Below are 14,821 nucleotides of genomic sequence, written 5' to 3'. Positions count from 1 at the left end.
GAACAAGTCTTTCAGTGTATACAAATCAGGCTGTGCAGTAGTTAACACTGACGGTAGAAGGTCTGAGGTGTGGCATTTGTACCTATGTCAGTTTCTCTCTCACAGTTCAGAAATGATTGTTAAATTAACTGGTGATTGCGTAATTATCTGTAAGTGTGGAGATGAGAGTGTGTGGTTGTTTTTCTATTTCTAGCAGCTTCCGTTTCCTTACGCAGCTTACCCTAACACTGCCATTAGGCTAAGCAGTCACATGATGGTGGTTATGAACTCGACAAGCTAACCCGTGGTCTACCAATGTAAGTAAGGGTGTGTTATACTGGCAGTAATATATGACCAATATAAAATATTGAAGAGTCTGCTAGTAGAAAAGTAGAAAAGCAACTGATTTTACATAGTAAGATAAAACACACAATACAGACTGAAAACAACAGAGCTGCTGCACTCAATACAGCGTTAGTGTGTGTGTGAGAAAAAGCACTGAATAGAAGTGCATCATTAAAAGCACTTCGTGAATGTGTGTGCTTTAATGTCTAGACTATTTGAAACTGAAAAGAATGCAGGAAAAATGCCAATTATGTAAGTGAACAGACGTATCAGTATGAGAGCTCTATCATTAAATCACACGCAAATCTGATGGATTACAGATATTATTATAGCGTATAGTTATAAAAATACAAATGCTCTAGGTGCTCTGCTTTAGTATCATATATTAATCTTTATATAACAATAAAATTGGTGTAAAATTGGAAGGAGGAATAAAGCTGCATAGAAATAAAGACTGCAATGCTTGTTAGTCTACATGGAAATTCCAGGAATGCTGACACTATTTTCTTGGTGGTGACTTTATCGTGAACATAACCTAAACCGTAGCAGGTTAGGCCTGCAGCCATGGTGATGTGCCCAGGTAAAAACGTATACTTTTAATATGCACTTCGTATCTCTGTAGTTGCCTGGAGAAATCCTGCTTATCCTCTGTGTACTAACGCTTTAATTCTATGACAGCTGAGACCGGCTCAAGCCGCTCTGCAAATTCTAATTTGGATAAGTGGTAAGATAAATAGACGATTATTATTAGAATTTTGTATTTATTTATTTTATTTGCTCTATTTAACTAGGAGAGATGACAGAAGCTACCAGAGCTTTACAGTCTCTCAGTTCAACAAGTATCTCTGTAAGTGTTTCTCGAGTCGTACTGCAGTTTGTTTAGTAGTGATGCGTACAGGGCTGGAAGCCAGTTTTCCAATTCAGTGTTTGTGTGATGATCTCTCCAATGAGCTGTTATCAGGAAAATGACCTCTAAACAACAGCAAAGATGTTAAATATCTTTGCATAGATGTTATCTTTATAGTTATTCGTGCACAATATGCTGCACACTGAATATCATCATTTGTCTGTTTTTTGGTTTGTTTGTTTTTAAATAGTAGGTAGTGTAGTGGTATAAGAATCTAATTTATCCAGAATCCAGTTTTTGAGCAAGATGTTCATGTGTTTTGTAGGACAATCTGTTCTCTAACATTTGTACATATATTTTTTTTTTCATTTTGGAGTTTAGTACAAACTTCAAATTAAAGACTGATATTCTGAAGTGACTGAAAGCAGTCCCCTGGAGAAGGTTTTAGGGGGATCAGTAGCATCCAAGATGGTATTATTAGTGTAAAAGCATCACAGCCCAGTTTCATTTAGATAAGGAGCAAAAAGTAGTGGACCTTAAATAAAACCCTGAGGATAGGTCTTTATTTTTAACTCCTGGGAACCACATTTTCTATAAAAACAGGTTTTTGAGCTTGTAACCAGCAGTGTACCTTAAAACCCTCGCTTTTAAATCATGTGAGTAAACAATTTTTAAGGCAGATTTATTTTTTTCAGGTTTTCTTTGTTTGTTTGTTTCATTTCTGTGACTTTCTTGTTTTCACTATAAACTGAAGCTTGATTCTGTTATATCTGGCAAAGCAATCTGAGTTTGAATTCCCAAAAAATGAGTTTCTGAATTGGAAAAAAATAGTGCATGAATAAAAAAGAACACAGATACATCACGGCTGCGTTCTTCATACTGAAAAATATTGCAAAAACAAACAGAAATAAAAATAAATGCTGTGCGGTTAGAAATAACTTATTCACATGCACTGCTGTTTGTTCTGGTGTTTGTGTGCACATGTATCACTGCTATACCTCTAATATTTGATCTCCAGCCTGCAGTCTACCATCTCTCTGTGCTGCTCCTCCATCGTTCACTTCATGGATTATTACTGCCCCCTGGTGTAAAAACCAGAAACCACTTCCATCATTACACAACTCCACAACTGAATATTGAAACAACAAACAAACAAACAAATGCACAACTTTTTGGCCTAATTCGAGTACAAACTTTGCTTCCATCTGTGGATTTTTTATTTGCAAACATAAACAAAAATTATATAAAGTCACCTTCATGTCACAAGGACAAATAATAAATAACGAAATCTTTATGTTAAAAATCATTTAGCTGTTCTCACCAGCAGAGTGTCACATCCACCTACAATGCTGAGACCCAGGCCTAGGTTTCCTTTATAAATCTCTATGGTAGTTTCCTTTCCTGAAACAATTGGACAGCTGACAGGGTCGGAAGTTGTGGGAGCTGATCCTGGCCAATCAGACCGTTCCACTGGAGAGGTCTGCATGGGTTTTAGAGACGAAGAGGAGGAGGAGGCGACAGGAAGGCTTAGAGAGGACACTGGAGTGAGTGAGCGGGGACTGGAGAGTGATGTAGGGAGAGGGAGAGAAGAAGAGGAGGAGGAGGAGGAGGAGAGACTCTTGGAACGGTTGATGGAGAGCTTGACAGTGACCCGGTGTTTGAGAATCAAACTGGACACCTGAATACGAAAAAGACAGCTGAGTCATAAATCATTAAATCAACTTGACCTTGAAGAGCATATATTTCACAGCCCGCATGTGTGCTTGCACCTTTTTTACTGACAGTCCAGCCACGGGTTCATCACCCACTGCTACAATTCTGTCTCCAACCTTTATCCTGCCATCCTGCATAAAGAGACATGAATAAAATATGTAAGATAAGCAAAATGTATGAAAGTGAGTGTGTAGAAGAAAGATGGTGGGCGAGTGTGATTAAAAATCAAGTACACCCTCTGGACAAATATATGAATAACTGTTCCCTTAGGCCGGACATGAAAACGTATTAGTACATGATGACATCACTTGAAAAAATGGCAACCATCATCTGTTTCACATAATATTCATAATGCCAAGATGGCAGAACCATCACATCAGACTTGTACAAACCCTTTATAATTCAAATATGTTATGAGACGAGTTCTGCCCTGGTGAAGGCCAAAATTGCAATTGATTCTACTTTTGTGGGTAAAAAAGGAATAATACATATTTATTAATAACAGCATTTTTATTCATTTAAAAATTACAGAGTAAATTTGCTCAGAGAGAACCAAAAAGAAAACTGAAAATGATTAAATTACTTAAAAGGCTTACATAGTATAGATACTTATAAATAGTATAGATGATATACGGGCATATGATCCTGTTGACGATGTCATACCTTGCTGGCAGTGCCGTGCTGGATCAGGGACGTGACCACCAGTCCTCCCTTAGAATTATCCTCTTCCAAGCAAAGGCCAAGACCTGCATAATCCTGGAATGAGAAGCAACTATGTAAGAAAACAAACTTAAACACAATAATACTCATATGTAAAAAATGACTGTGCCAGTTTTAAGAGGTGTGCTTTAAGATGGGATTTTTTGGCTTTATTAGACAGACAGTGAAGAGTGACAGGAAACCAGAGGAAGGGGGTCGGACAGGTCTGACTAGAACCCGGGCCAGCCGCTCTCAGCCATACAGCCTGCTCATCCAAATTTGCTAAACCGGCACACTTAAGATGGGATTTGAAAGTGTTAAGAGAGTCAGTGTTACAGATGTCTGGTGGGACGGGATTCCAGAGGCGAGGAGCAAAGAAACTGAAGGTTGTAGATCCCAGTGTAGTCAAAAGGGCAGAAGGGACAGTGAGGAGTTCAGAGAGGTACTGTGGAGGGAGGTTATGGATTGCCTTAAAGGTGAGGAGCAGAATCTTGAAATCAATACGACATTTAACCGGGAGCCGGTGAAGCTGCTGAAGGACAGGCGTGACATGACTAATGCAGGGAGGTCTGGTGATGCTCCAAGCGGCAGAATTCTGAACCAGTTGAAGTTTATGAATGAACTTGAGAAGGGAGTTAGAGGATGGCAGTACTATTGGGTATGAGAGATGGATGGAGGCGAATATTGGTACGGAGATGGAAATATGAGACTAGTGAAACCAATAACAGCACGCCTGCAAAATGTGTTTTTGTGATTAAAGTTACATGTTGTTCATTTTGTACAATTACACAGACACTCGTCTATCTATCAAGATTTTGATACAAAAGTACCTGCTATCAGGCTGCCTTTGACACACAAAAATGTGCAACTGCAGTACAGACAACTGACAGTGGTTAGCCAGAGACCTACTGGATGTATTGTACCTGAGGTAGAATAATGTGTTCAATGTCACTGGAGATTTGTCCACAGCCTCCAGTGTCAGTCTGGGAGTCGATCGTGTCCTCACAGTCTTTCCTGAGTCCCTGGACCGTTTCACCTAGAGCTGCTTTATTTCTGGTAAAACAACACCAATGATTCCAGAAGCAGGTTACAAAAACCTTTAGTGTGTAAAACCAAAAAGAAATCATGTTACCTGATGAGAATGATCTTGACTTTACATGGAGCATTACTGATGATGGCGGAGGCATTCTGGTGACTCCGGCCGTACAAAATCTGACCGTTAATCTAGAAGAAACACAGCGTCATGTAGTTCCTATCCAACAACGCCTTTCCCCCTCTATTCACCTCTACATTAATCTTCCTTTCTGTCATCTCCTTCTAACCTCTCCTCCCCCGCCGACTCATCAGCTGCTCCTCTCCCACTACTCTCCTCCTCATCTCTATTACACGGTTGTTCATTACAAAAATCCGGCCCAGCACCAACTATCATTCAAATGGTAATTTGCATGATAAATCTACTGTGCAGGTACTCAACGCTCTCATCCATGTCTCCAACTCCCTTCTATTCTTCTCCTGCTTTAATTTTTGACTTCACTATTTTGTCTCTCTCCAATGGCTCAACCCATTCTTGGAGTCTTCAATCTCACACCATTAATCTGTTAATCCCTACTCACTCATTCTTCCATATTGTTCCCATAGCCTGTCTTCCTTACCTCTAGAAGCTCATCCCCGATCTGTATCCTCCCATCTAAACCAGCGGGGCCTAGAGGGTCTATAGCTGCCACATAGACACCCATACGGGCCCTAGAGTCATCCTTGTTGCCCGTGAGGCTGATTCCCAGGCCGTGAGCTGCAGGGTCCTTCTCTAGCTCAATCATTTGGAGCTTTCCAGACAGACTGCCATAACGCTGAAGCATCTTTTCTAGGACACAGTTAGCAGACAGAAAATTGTTAGGAGAATGATATGATTGTTAAGCCAAAAAAAGTGTGGCAAACTACATGTAATGAGTGACACATGGAGACATGGGGAAAAGCATTACACCCTGGAGGGGAATGTGTGTGGGCTGCTGCATTATGCCTGGAAGGGACTTATTGAGGGTGTTTCTGACTATATACAGCATGATAGTATGCACCTTGCATGCACAACTGTGCAAGGAAAAATGAATATAGAGCCACGACTGTGATTTATATATGCATACAAAGTGTTTCAAACCACTTGTAGCATCATGGGGCAACGCTTTAATGAATGGATTCATATTTTCTTTGCTTGTGTGCATGTGCAAGACACACACAGTTTCCTTCTAATAGTTTTACACTATTTTACTAATCAACAGTATAAAGCACCCTGAAGCTCAAACACACTAGAGCCAGCTCCAGAGTGGGATCCTGATAACCCTAATCCAGGCGAGGTAACATGTCTCATAGTTACGCTCGTAAGAAATAAAACAGTAGATTCAATTTGAATACAGTTTTTTTTCCTGCCAAAAAAGAGACAGAAAAAAAAATTACTTAGAAACTAAAATGTATTCATACAGAGGAATGTTACTCTTTCAAATGATGCTATTCTTGAATAATATTTCTAAAACGTTTTTTTTAGGCTTTAATTTGTTCTTGGTACATTATTTATGCAAACTGGCTTGAAATGCAGGTGGTTTAAGTGTCATATGGCCTAAAGTATGTCCCAGAATTTGACAATTCAACTGTGAGTGTCAGAAAATGTTTATCAGTATTAAAATCTATAATGGATGGGGATGGCACATAGGCTTTTGAGGAGTCTTACTTCTGCCAGAGTCGTCAGCATCTTCAGCTGCTCCTGTGACTGCTGTTGTGAAATTCGTAGGGCTTCTCTGATCCATTCTATTGGATGCTGGTGAAGGTACCTTGGGACAAATTTTGCATTATTGAACAAGGAGAGTTTGAGATGCCTCAGGGGTCCTTCAGGCATAAGTTGGACTACCCCTGAGGCTTGTTCAGTGCGCTTGATAAAGCACTGGGAAATAACTGATGAAGAGGATGAATTAATGAACGCTGTTTTAATGTCAGCTAAAAATAACATGAAAGATGACCAGAATCATGCATTATTTTGCAACTAACTTACAAGTGGATGGAAAAATAACTTCAAAAGAATGCGCTGACTCTATTTAGAGGCATGCATCTCCATCAAAGGCAAAAAACAAAGGGTTTAAACAAACAAGGTAGCTGCGAGGGACTACAAGGGTTCTATGTACAAAAATGCATGTTAATTAAGTTTCTGGAAGTTGGTTTGATGTAAATGCAAGAGTGCTTTTACAGTGTGGCTGTCATGGTCGGCTGTGTGGCAGGCAGGATGAGGACCCAATCGCAAAACTCACGGACTCAAGGGATGAACTCAAAAGGCAGCTTTATTGCTGACAAGATGACAGGAAAATACAAAACTTAAACTGGGCACAAGAAACTAATACTTGGAGAGAGACACAGGGAAATCCACGCAGCATGAGGGAGACTACGACACAGAACTGAGGGAGACGCAGACATAAATACACAGAGGGTTAACGAGGGAAGTGGGAGCACACGGGGAACACAGCTGACACAGATAATCATAACGAGACAGGGCAGGAGTGAACACAACATGATGCATACTGACGAGAGACTGTCAAAGTAAAACAGGAAGTACAGAGGTTCAGACAGGAGGAGAGAGCACGGGGAGAACACAGACATAACAGGCTGGGGAAAACATGGAATAAAACACGAAAGGGGACAAGGGCTCATGAATACATAGAGGGGCACACAGGGGGTGAGAGTCACAAAGGGAAAGCACACAGGGAACCACATAACAGGGCAACTCAGGAAACATAACCTAAACAGGGAACTGAATACAAAAATACAAGAGAACTAAGAATACTGGGCCAACACGGCCCAGGACCATGACAGTGGCACACTTGTGGTAACACACACACACACACTCACAGTGCACCAACCTTAAACGGGGTGGGAATGAAGGGGTTTGCAGGGGAAGGAGTAAGGAACAGACCACCAAGGTTCTCTGCTTCCTAGTATCATGTGGGGAAACACAGACATAGCTCTATATCTATGAAAAAAGAAATCCCTGTCTCAAAAAAAACCTCTTTGAAGCTTCCCCATTCCTTTTTGGATTGCTGTGTAGGTGTTAATGACTCATCTATCTATATATAATATAGTGTGCACGAAACATTTTCTATACACTACAGCAACACACAGCTAAATATCAGTAACTGTGTAGGAACACAAAGTGAGAACTTCACAGCTTGTGTTCTCTCCCAGTGAAAACTAAAGATGTGGTCGCAACCTTTAAAAAACATGAAAAGTAGCTACTGCTCTTTAGCTCCAACGAGCAGTACTTCATATTCTAATGGACACGATTGTCTATACTAGAAAAGTAGTGGAAAGCACTATTATATCAAGGCTGGTGTAAATTTGAAATAAGATTTACGTATGCCATTGAAACAGGAAAAACCTTAATGCGAAGCTTAAAATAGGAAGTAGAGCGGTGTTACCCTGCTGCTGTGTGAGTTGGGCAGCAGTGTTGGAGTTAGTCTTTCATGGTTGATGAGAGCAGGAGACTGTGGGCGAAACACAAGACGCAGAGTAGGCGTATTATTTTCTATAAAACTGTACACGTAATGCTGAATAATTACTTATTCTGTCAGTCAAATGCATTTTTACCTAATATGCATTGTGTCCACAAGACATAATAATGCAACGCCCATGCACAACGCTGCTGCAACTTCTGGTGGGGCTTTCCAATAGAATATGCATTGCACCTTCGCTTTACTGAGTGTTGAGATTCAATGTGAAAGAATCTGAAGCCTCAGGAGACTCAGATTCATGCATGCATGCCAGAATATACAGAGTCTGCAAGATGCATAAAGCTACCAAAAATCTGCTATTTTTGGTGCTGTACCTGAGATCCGTCTTGTCCAGACTGCACTAGAAAGGTCACAGTGTCTCCAGCTCTGCGGATGGCCTCCACTGCTTGCTCATGGCTGGCACTTCTCAGGTCCACACCACATACCTTAGCAACATCAACAAAATTGCACGTGAATACAATTTCAGATCAGATCAGTGTAGATCTGTTTTTAAAGAACACATTGATCATCTAAAATCCAAGTTGCCTTAAAATAGCCATGCCCATTTATTTGCAATGCTGTCGGCTGTCTTTTTCAAAGAGACAGCTAGTGAAAAATTATATATCAAAATTTCTGACAGTTGACAATTTCTTTTATCTTGCAGTGTTGTACACACAGCTCAAACCTAATACAGCAGAATGGCATGTTTTCCCAGTCTTCACTTCACTTTGGTGAGTGTGTGCCCGCCGCTGCAGCTTCAGATTTCTGTTCTTGGCTGACAGGAGTGGAACCTGACATTAGTCTTCTGCTGCTGCAGCCCATCTGCCTCAACATGACATGTTGTGAATTCTGATGCTATTGTGCTTACAATGTGTGTTTTTCTTTAAGGACAGAGAATTTTTATTTAAGCTACTTTTTTTCTGTCTTTCTGTTTCCTGCAATCAGTCTGACTGACCTTTTCTGACCTCTCACATCAACAAAGCCTTTCAGTCCACAGAAGTGCTCACTGAATGCTTTTTCAGAAAAAAAATTTCACACCATTCGCGATGAACTCTAGAGACTGTCATCCACAGAAATCCCAGGAGATCAGCAGTTTCAGAAATATTCAAACCAGCCCATCTGGCACCATCAATCAAGCCACAGTCAAAGTCAATTTGACTGTGTTTCCCCATCTGATGTGCGACGTGAACATTAACTGAAGCTCCTGACCTCCATTTGCATGATTTTATGCATTGTACTGCTGCTACATGATTACCTGATTGGATAAATGCATGAATAACCAAGTATGTTATGGCGGAGGGGGGTATAACTGCATTTTATTGTGCAGTCCTGTATTATATAATGACAGTGGAGCTGAACCTTCAATCTTTGACCAATAACAAATAACGGGCTGCTGCGAATAACATTTTATGGGCATTTAAACAACAAATTGGCCATTAGTGTGTCATATTACAATCAAATTGGCACCTTTTAATACAGCAGAGACCACAAACAATATTGAATTCCAGTACCGCATACACAGTGTGTATTATATAAATGCATGCTCATGAAGTATGCACAATACATTCTCTCTCTACCACACACAAGCACCACTGGGTACCCACACACACACACACACACACACACACACACACACACACACACACACACACACACACACACACACACACACACACACACACACACGCACCTCTTTCCTGCAATTTCTGATAACTGCGCCTCCTTCTCTGCTACACACCAACACACATGTCAGTTCCAGGCATTCGCATACCTCCAGTATCCTGTCTCCAGCCCGTAGGGTCCCATTACTTGCTGCCGGGCTGTCTGCGCTGATGTTCTTGATGAAGACTCCCCTCATCATCTCACCGCTGCTCAGTCTTCGGCCCATGCCTCTACCTCCCATTATGCTGATACCTAGGGACTGACCTGGTGCTCGCGTTAGTCGCACACTGAAACACAGAATGTAACGCAAGAAACATTACCAAACACTGCAGAGAACACTGTTCTAACTTTACTTTACGTATCTTAAAAACAGCGATGCATAATTTATCCAATGTGTATTTTTGCTTTTTTCAGTCTCTGCTGCTTAGTGTTGCAGATGGAGATTCAATGATTTAGTTAAATAAAACTTATAGGGAGACACAGAATAGTTGTTTTTTTTAATGAATTTCTTTCTTCTTCTTTTTTATGCAGTGCAATTTTTGTATCAACGCGGGACGCATTCTTTAATGCAATAAATGCAAGCTGAAAATGAAATTCTGTACTGTAGTCGCTTTCTCTAAACCCAAGAAATATGAGCATGTAGACTCTGTTGTGCACCATTAGCACTGCTGTTATCATGACCTGAAGTTGCCTGAATAATCTGAATAATATCTCATGATAATTATTAGATGACAAATTCACTAACCTTTTAGGCTGGTCCCAAGACACTGTAGAAAGAAGCTCCTCCTCCTTTCCTTCTTCTGCACCATCCACCTTTATCTCCACGTCTGGCTTTGATGCCATTCCACCTGTATTAACATTGTCCCTTTTCTCTGCTGTAATGTCTCCATCTTTGCTCTTCAGAGGTAGAGATTTTGCTATCTGCCCGCTGGGGATGAACAAAAAGATTACTTTATATAACAGGTTTTAATGTATGTTTTTGAATGATTATTTTTGTGCTACAATGACTTAAAGTATCTAAATTTACAGGCACCTTTCTGAATATAAAATACAATAGGAGAAGAACAAAATGCCCAACAAAGAAAGAATCCAAATCTGTGGTATAATTGACACGTTTGGGACTATTACCCATGCAGATTTAGACCTCTTAAACTACACACTGTGAATATTTATACACTCCATAATTCTTTTTTTCACATCCATGTGCCCAGTGTATAGCTCCATACCTTTTAAAAAGAGACATATTTTATTTACATACATTATACAACATTTTCTAATTGCAAATGTTTCTATTACATGTTGTTGTTATGTTTACTGTGACTGTATGCACACAAACACAGGCAACCAAATTATGTGACTTTTTGATAAGTGATCTATTGATATAACATGGATTTACAGAAAATGAATGAATTATTCAGTTTATTTATTCATAAAAAATGCCAACTGTTAAGTTGTTATAACTTTCAGAAGTGAGAATCAACATTTTTGTGTTGTGTTATATAAATTTAAATGTTATTTGCTTTTAGTCTGCTGGGAGAAAAACAAACTTTAAGCTTATGATAATTCCCAATCTAACAATCACAAATTAATAATCTAATAACATCACACAAGCAGAACTGGGGCGCACACTGGTGAGCTTTTTTTAATTAATGACACACTGAGGCATCTGGCCAATTGTCACTTGTGTTTGATGGCCTTGAGAAAATAAACTGATTTAGATGAGATCATGAGGTAGTGCCTCTATGTTTGCCATATGTGTGTGTGTATGTGTATATATATATATGCACACACACATATACTGCAAAAGTGGAAGAAAAAGGTACAAAAGCAGAGAATTTTTCATGAATATGTTTAACGGTGGAGGGCTGTAATAAGCACATGGATGTGAGTGATAGTGGTGCTATCTGCACAGCAGGAGCCTATAGCCAGTTAAGTTACAGAAGAGGGCAGAACAAATGGTTCGACCAGGGTTGAAAGAGGAGCGAGGAGAAGGGGGATAGATGCCAGGCAGGGAGGAGAGGGAAAATGAGGTGAAGAGAAAAACACCAGTGCAAGATGACTGAGAGTGCGAAAGAAATGAAAGACAGATGTAAGCACACACAGAGAAAGAAACAAAGACAACACATTGAAAGATAAGAGCAAAGAAAAGGCTGCAGAGAAAAATGGGAGTGAGGGAGGGAGGAGAAAGGCAGAGGTACGAAGACAGAGTGAAAGCAGGGACAGACAGAAGCGAAACAATTCATTTTCGCTGACAGTCAGCACTGAGATCCATAAGCGAACAGCTAAATATAACTCAGAGATTCAACAGTGAGAGAAGCTTTTGCCTTTACAACACAGAAGAATGGAGAAGAGAAAATACGTGCTGGAGGAGACTCACACTGAGCTGGCTGCATTCTGAAAACAATTGTTTCCTCATGGATACGGTTAATTAAAGTGTCAGATCATAATTCAGATCATTAGCATGACTTAAGCAGCTGGGTAACTGAATGATGTGTTACAGTAATAAAACCATAGCTGCTACAGCAATCAAAAGCCTATGGTTAAAGTGTTAAAGAATGTATAGCTATTTCTTAGTCTGAATTCCCTGCAGCAAATGTATCAACTTGTAATAAAACTGGAGCCTTGAAGTCTAATAAACCTTTAGACAGGTTTATCTTGCACTCTGGGAACTGGGAAGGGATTAGGTGACCGTAAATAATAGGCTAAGACCTCTGGCTCTTGTATTACCTCGTGTCTGAGGCTGGGCTGATGGTTGGAACTGTGACCGGGTCTTTATGAGGAGTTCTGAAGGATGCAGAAGATCTGATTGAAGTTGGATCGGGAGTTGTGGCTTTAAACTTGAGTGAGGAAGAAAGCTTGAGCATAGACAAAGCCGGGTGACTCGAGGATCCAGCTGGGTCCGCTGCTGGCTCCGGAGAAGCAGTCGCTAGAGTGGGTGAGGAAGAGGGGCTTTCTGTTGCAACTGATGCCAGAGGGGGCAAACACAGTCGAGTACGGTGTTCATCCACCTGGTGGGCTGGGACGTAGGTTATACTGGGGGTAGGGGAATGTGGGAAAAGAAGTGTGGGAACGGGGTGAAAGCATTATAAACATTATTTACTTAAGTTTTATCAACACTGTTTTCTCAGCAGCACATTTGCTTTACTTCTTCACCAAAGAATGAGCAATGGGTTCTTAAGGAATGAAAAAACAGTCCCAGTAGTGAGAAATTTCTATAAATCATAAATTAAATATCAGTTGAATAAGACAATAATTGCATTTTATCCACTGAAGTAATGGCAAGTTTTTAAAATGACTCTTATTCACTGCCTTATCAAGATAAGATGAGTTTAGTAACATTTTCATTTCTATAAAGAGGATTTTTAAGCAACCTCCAGCTTAGCTAAGCATAAAGCTCATGCAGGGGGAAACAGTGTGTCCAAAATCCACACAAAAGATAACAGATAAAACAAAATGTGTCAATTAGTTAATTTATTAAAAGAGATTAAGTTATAGATTTTTTGTTTTAAGTTTATAAAGAAGCTAGATGTGGTGACTTCCAGAAGTCTTTAGTTTATTTTCCAGCGTTAATTCTTATGTGATTGCTCAGTGGTATCAAAGCAGGACACGCAAACCAGAGCCAATAAAACTGCAAAGAAATGTGTTACTCGCTGTTTCATTTTGCCAAACAGAAACTGACAAATCATGGCAGTCTTCATGAAATCACTCACTTCTCTCAGAATGCAAATTAACCGCTTCTGCTGTCAAGTAGCTTGGACTATTAGCCAGCTAGCTTGCCTACAAGCATGGAGACATGTCTGAGTCAATTTAGGCTAAAGAATATAGGGGAGAGAGGCTGTTCTCAGAAATTTTGCTTCCTTGTAAGGTGTCCATTTTGTCAAAAAACACTGTACATCCATCATTTTGCCTGGAGACTATCCTGGCTGTCATAGGGAAAAAGTGGGGTACCTCCTGGACAGGTCACCAGTTTATCATAGATAGAGGATAACGTGGAAAGACGGACAAGCATTCACACTTGCAATCACCTGCAGAAGAATTGCCAATTAACCTAAACCCATGCATGGCTTTGGACTGTGGGAGGCAACTGGAGACAAGAAAACGCCCCACAAACAGGTCCTAGCTAGCCAGTGAATTCAAACCCCAGACCTGCTTTCTGTGAGGCAACAGCACTAACAACAAAAACCCCCACTATTATTCAGACAGTTTTACTTGTTGACAATTTAACATTGAACTGAAGACAAATTAAGCCATATTGATGGACAAATACCACATAATAGCTAAGCAACTAAAAACATACCCTTTTTGTATGTCATACATGAATTTTTTTTCTTTTACAAACTACCTCTAATCCACAACAAAAACTGAAGTTGTCGGTCAAACGATCTTTAGAGCTCTGAAAATACAGACGTGTCCCGTTCCATCTGAAAAATGGAAAAATCTTCTCAGCGTTTTTGTTTTACATAATCCCAGATCTGCCTAAGCCATGCTGTAAAAGATGTCAAGGACATCATTCAGCCCCCTCCTCCCACTTTTATTTTTCTTCTTTTTACACGGTGTGATGCTACTAGCAGACATGCTTTTTGAATCTGCTGAAAAAGCCAATTTCTATGTTTCATTCAGGGTGGTAGATTGAACACGGTAGTCTACACTAAGCTGTTGTGACTGAGCCATGTGGACAGCCTGTCTTGTCTGAAAGGAGGCAGTTTGATGGTGACAAGCCCTCACCCGTCTATGTGTCTTATTCTGAGGCTGCCAAAGCAACTCATCTGCCTCCACTCGCTCTTAGTTTATCTGAAGTGCTGTTTAGGAGTAGGCAGTGTGAGCACACGGTATGTGTATACTGATGAGTGTTTTTGTGTGTATATGATAGAGAAAGCCAAAACGCGTGTGGGTATTCGTCCGCGTGTGTATTGTGTGCGCATCTATGAGAGGCTCTTTAAAACGTTCTTTTATTCAGAAGCACACTGTTCAAGGTGAGATGAGTGATGAATTATTCAGAGATATTTCCCATAGCAGGAAAAGGTGTTTTTGGAGGTTAGATCATTGAAAGGCT

The 14,821-nt window shown here is 40.3% G+C and overlaps 1 protein-coding gene across 2 annotated transcripts in view; it reads right to left on the bottom strand.

Annotated features, from left to right (window-relative positions):
* Positions 1–14,821, bottom strand: part of LOC146572699 (multiple PDZ domain protein) — a 49,326-nt gene that overhangs the window by 11,926 nt on the left and 22,579 nt on the right. Inside the window, exons 21-34 of one of the 2 annotated variants that reach the window (XM_085277010.1) lie at positions 12,496–12,801; positions 10,514–10,696; positions 9,878–10,055; positions 8,442–8,552; positions 8,035–8,100; positions 7,480–7,551; positions 6,303–6,402; positions 5,236–5,444; positions 4,716–4,807; positions 4,507–4,636; positions 3,548–3,640; positions 2,941–3,015; positions 2,493–2,849; positions 2,170–2,253 (exon numbers count right to left, since the gene is read on the bottom strand). In XM_085277010.1, the coding sequence (XP_085133136.1) occupies positions 2,170–2,253; positions 2,493–2,849; positions 2,941–3,015; positions 3,548–3,640; positions 4,507–4,636; positions 4,716–4,807; positions 5,236–5,444; positions 6,303–6,402; positions 7,480–7,551; positions 8,035–8,100; positions 8,442–8,552; positions 9,878–10,055; positions 10,514–10,696; positions 12,496–12,801 (2,056 nt within the window). The remainder of the gene's footprint in view (positions 1–2,169; positions 2,254–2,492; positions 2,850–2,940; positions 3,016–3,547; positions 3,641–4,506; positions 4,637–4,715; positions 4,808–5,235; positions 5,445–6,302; positions 6,403–7,479; positions 7,552–8,034; positions 8,101–8,441; positions 8,553–9,877; positions 10,056–10,513; positions 10,697–12,495; positions 12,802–14,821) is intronic. The other variant, XM_085277011.1, reaches the window with a different exon arrangement.

This window comes from Mchenga conophoros, linkage group LG6 (assembly GCF_057382185.1).
Source record: "Mchenga conophoros isolate Kocher_MC1m ecotype Shallow Benthic linkage group LG6, M_conophoros_male_GT1.1, whole genome shotgun sequence".
NCBI classification, from domain to species: Eukaryota; Metazoa; Chordata; class Actinopteri; order Cichliformes; family Cichlidae; genus Mchenga; species Mchenga conophoros.
Note: the sequence above shows the minus strand (reverse complement) of the source record. Positions and strands in the feature narration are given on the sequence as shown.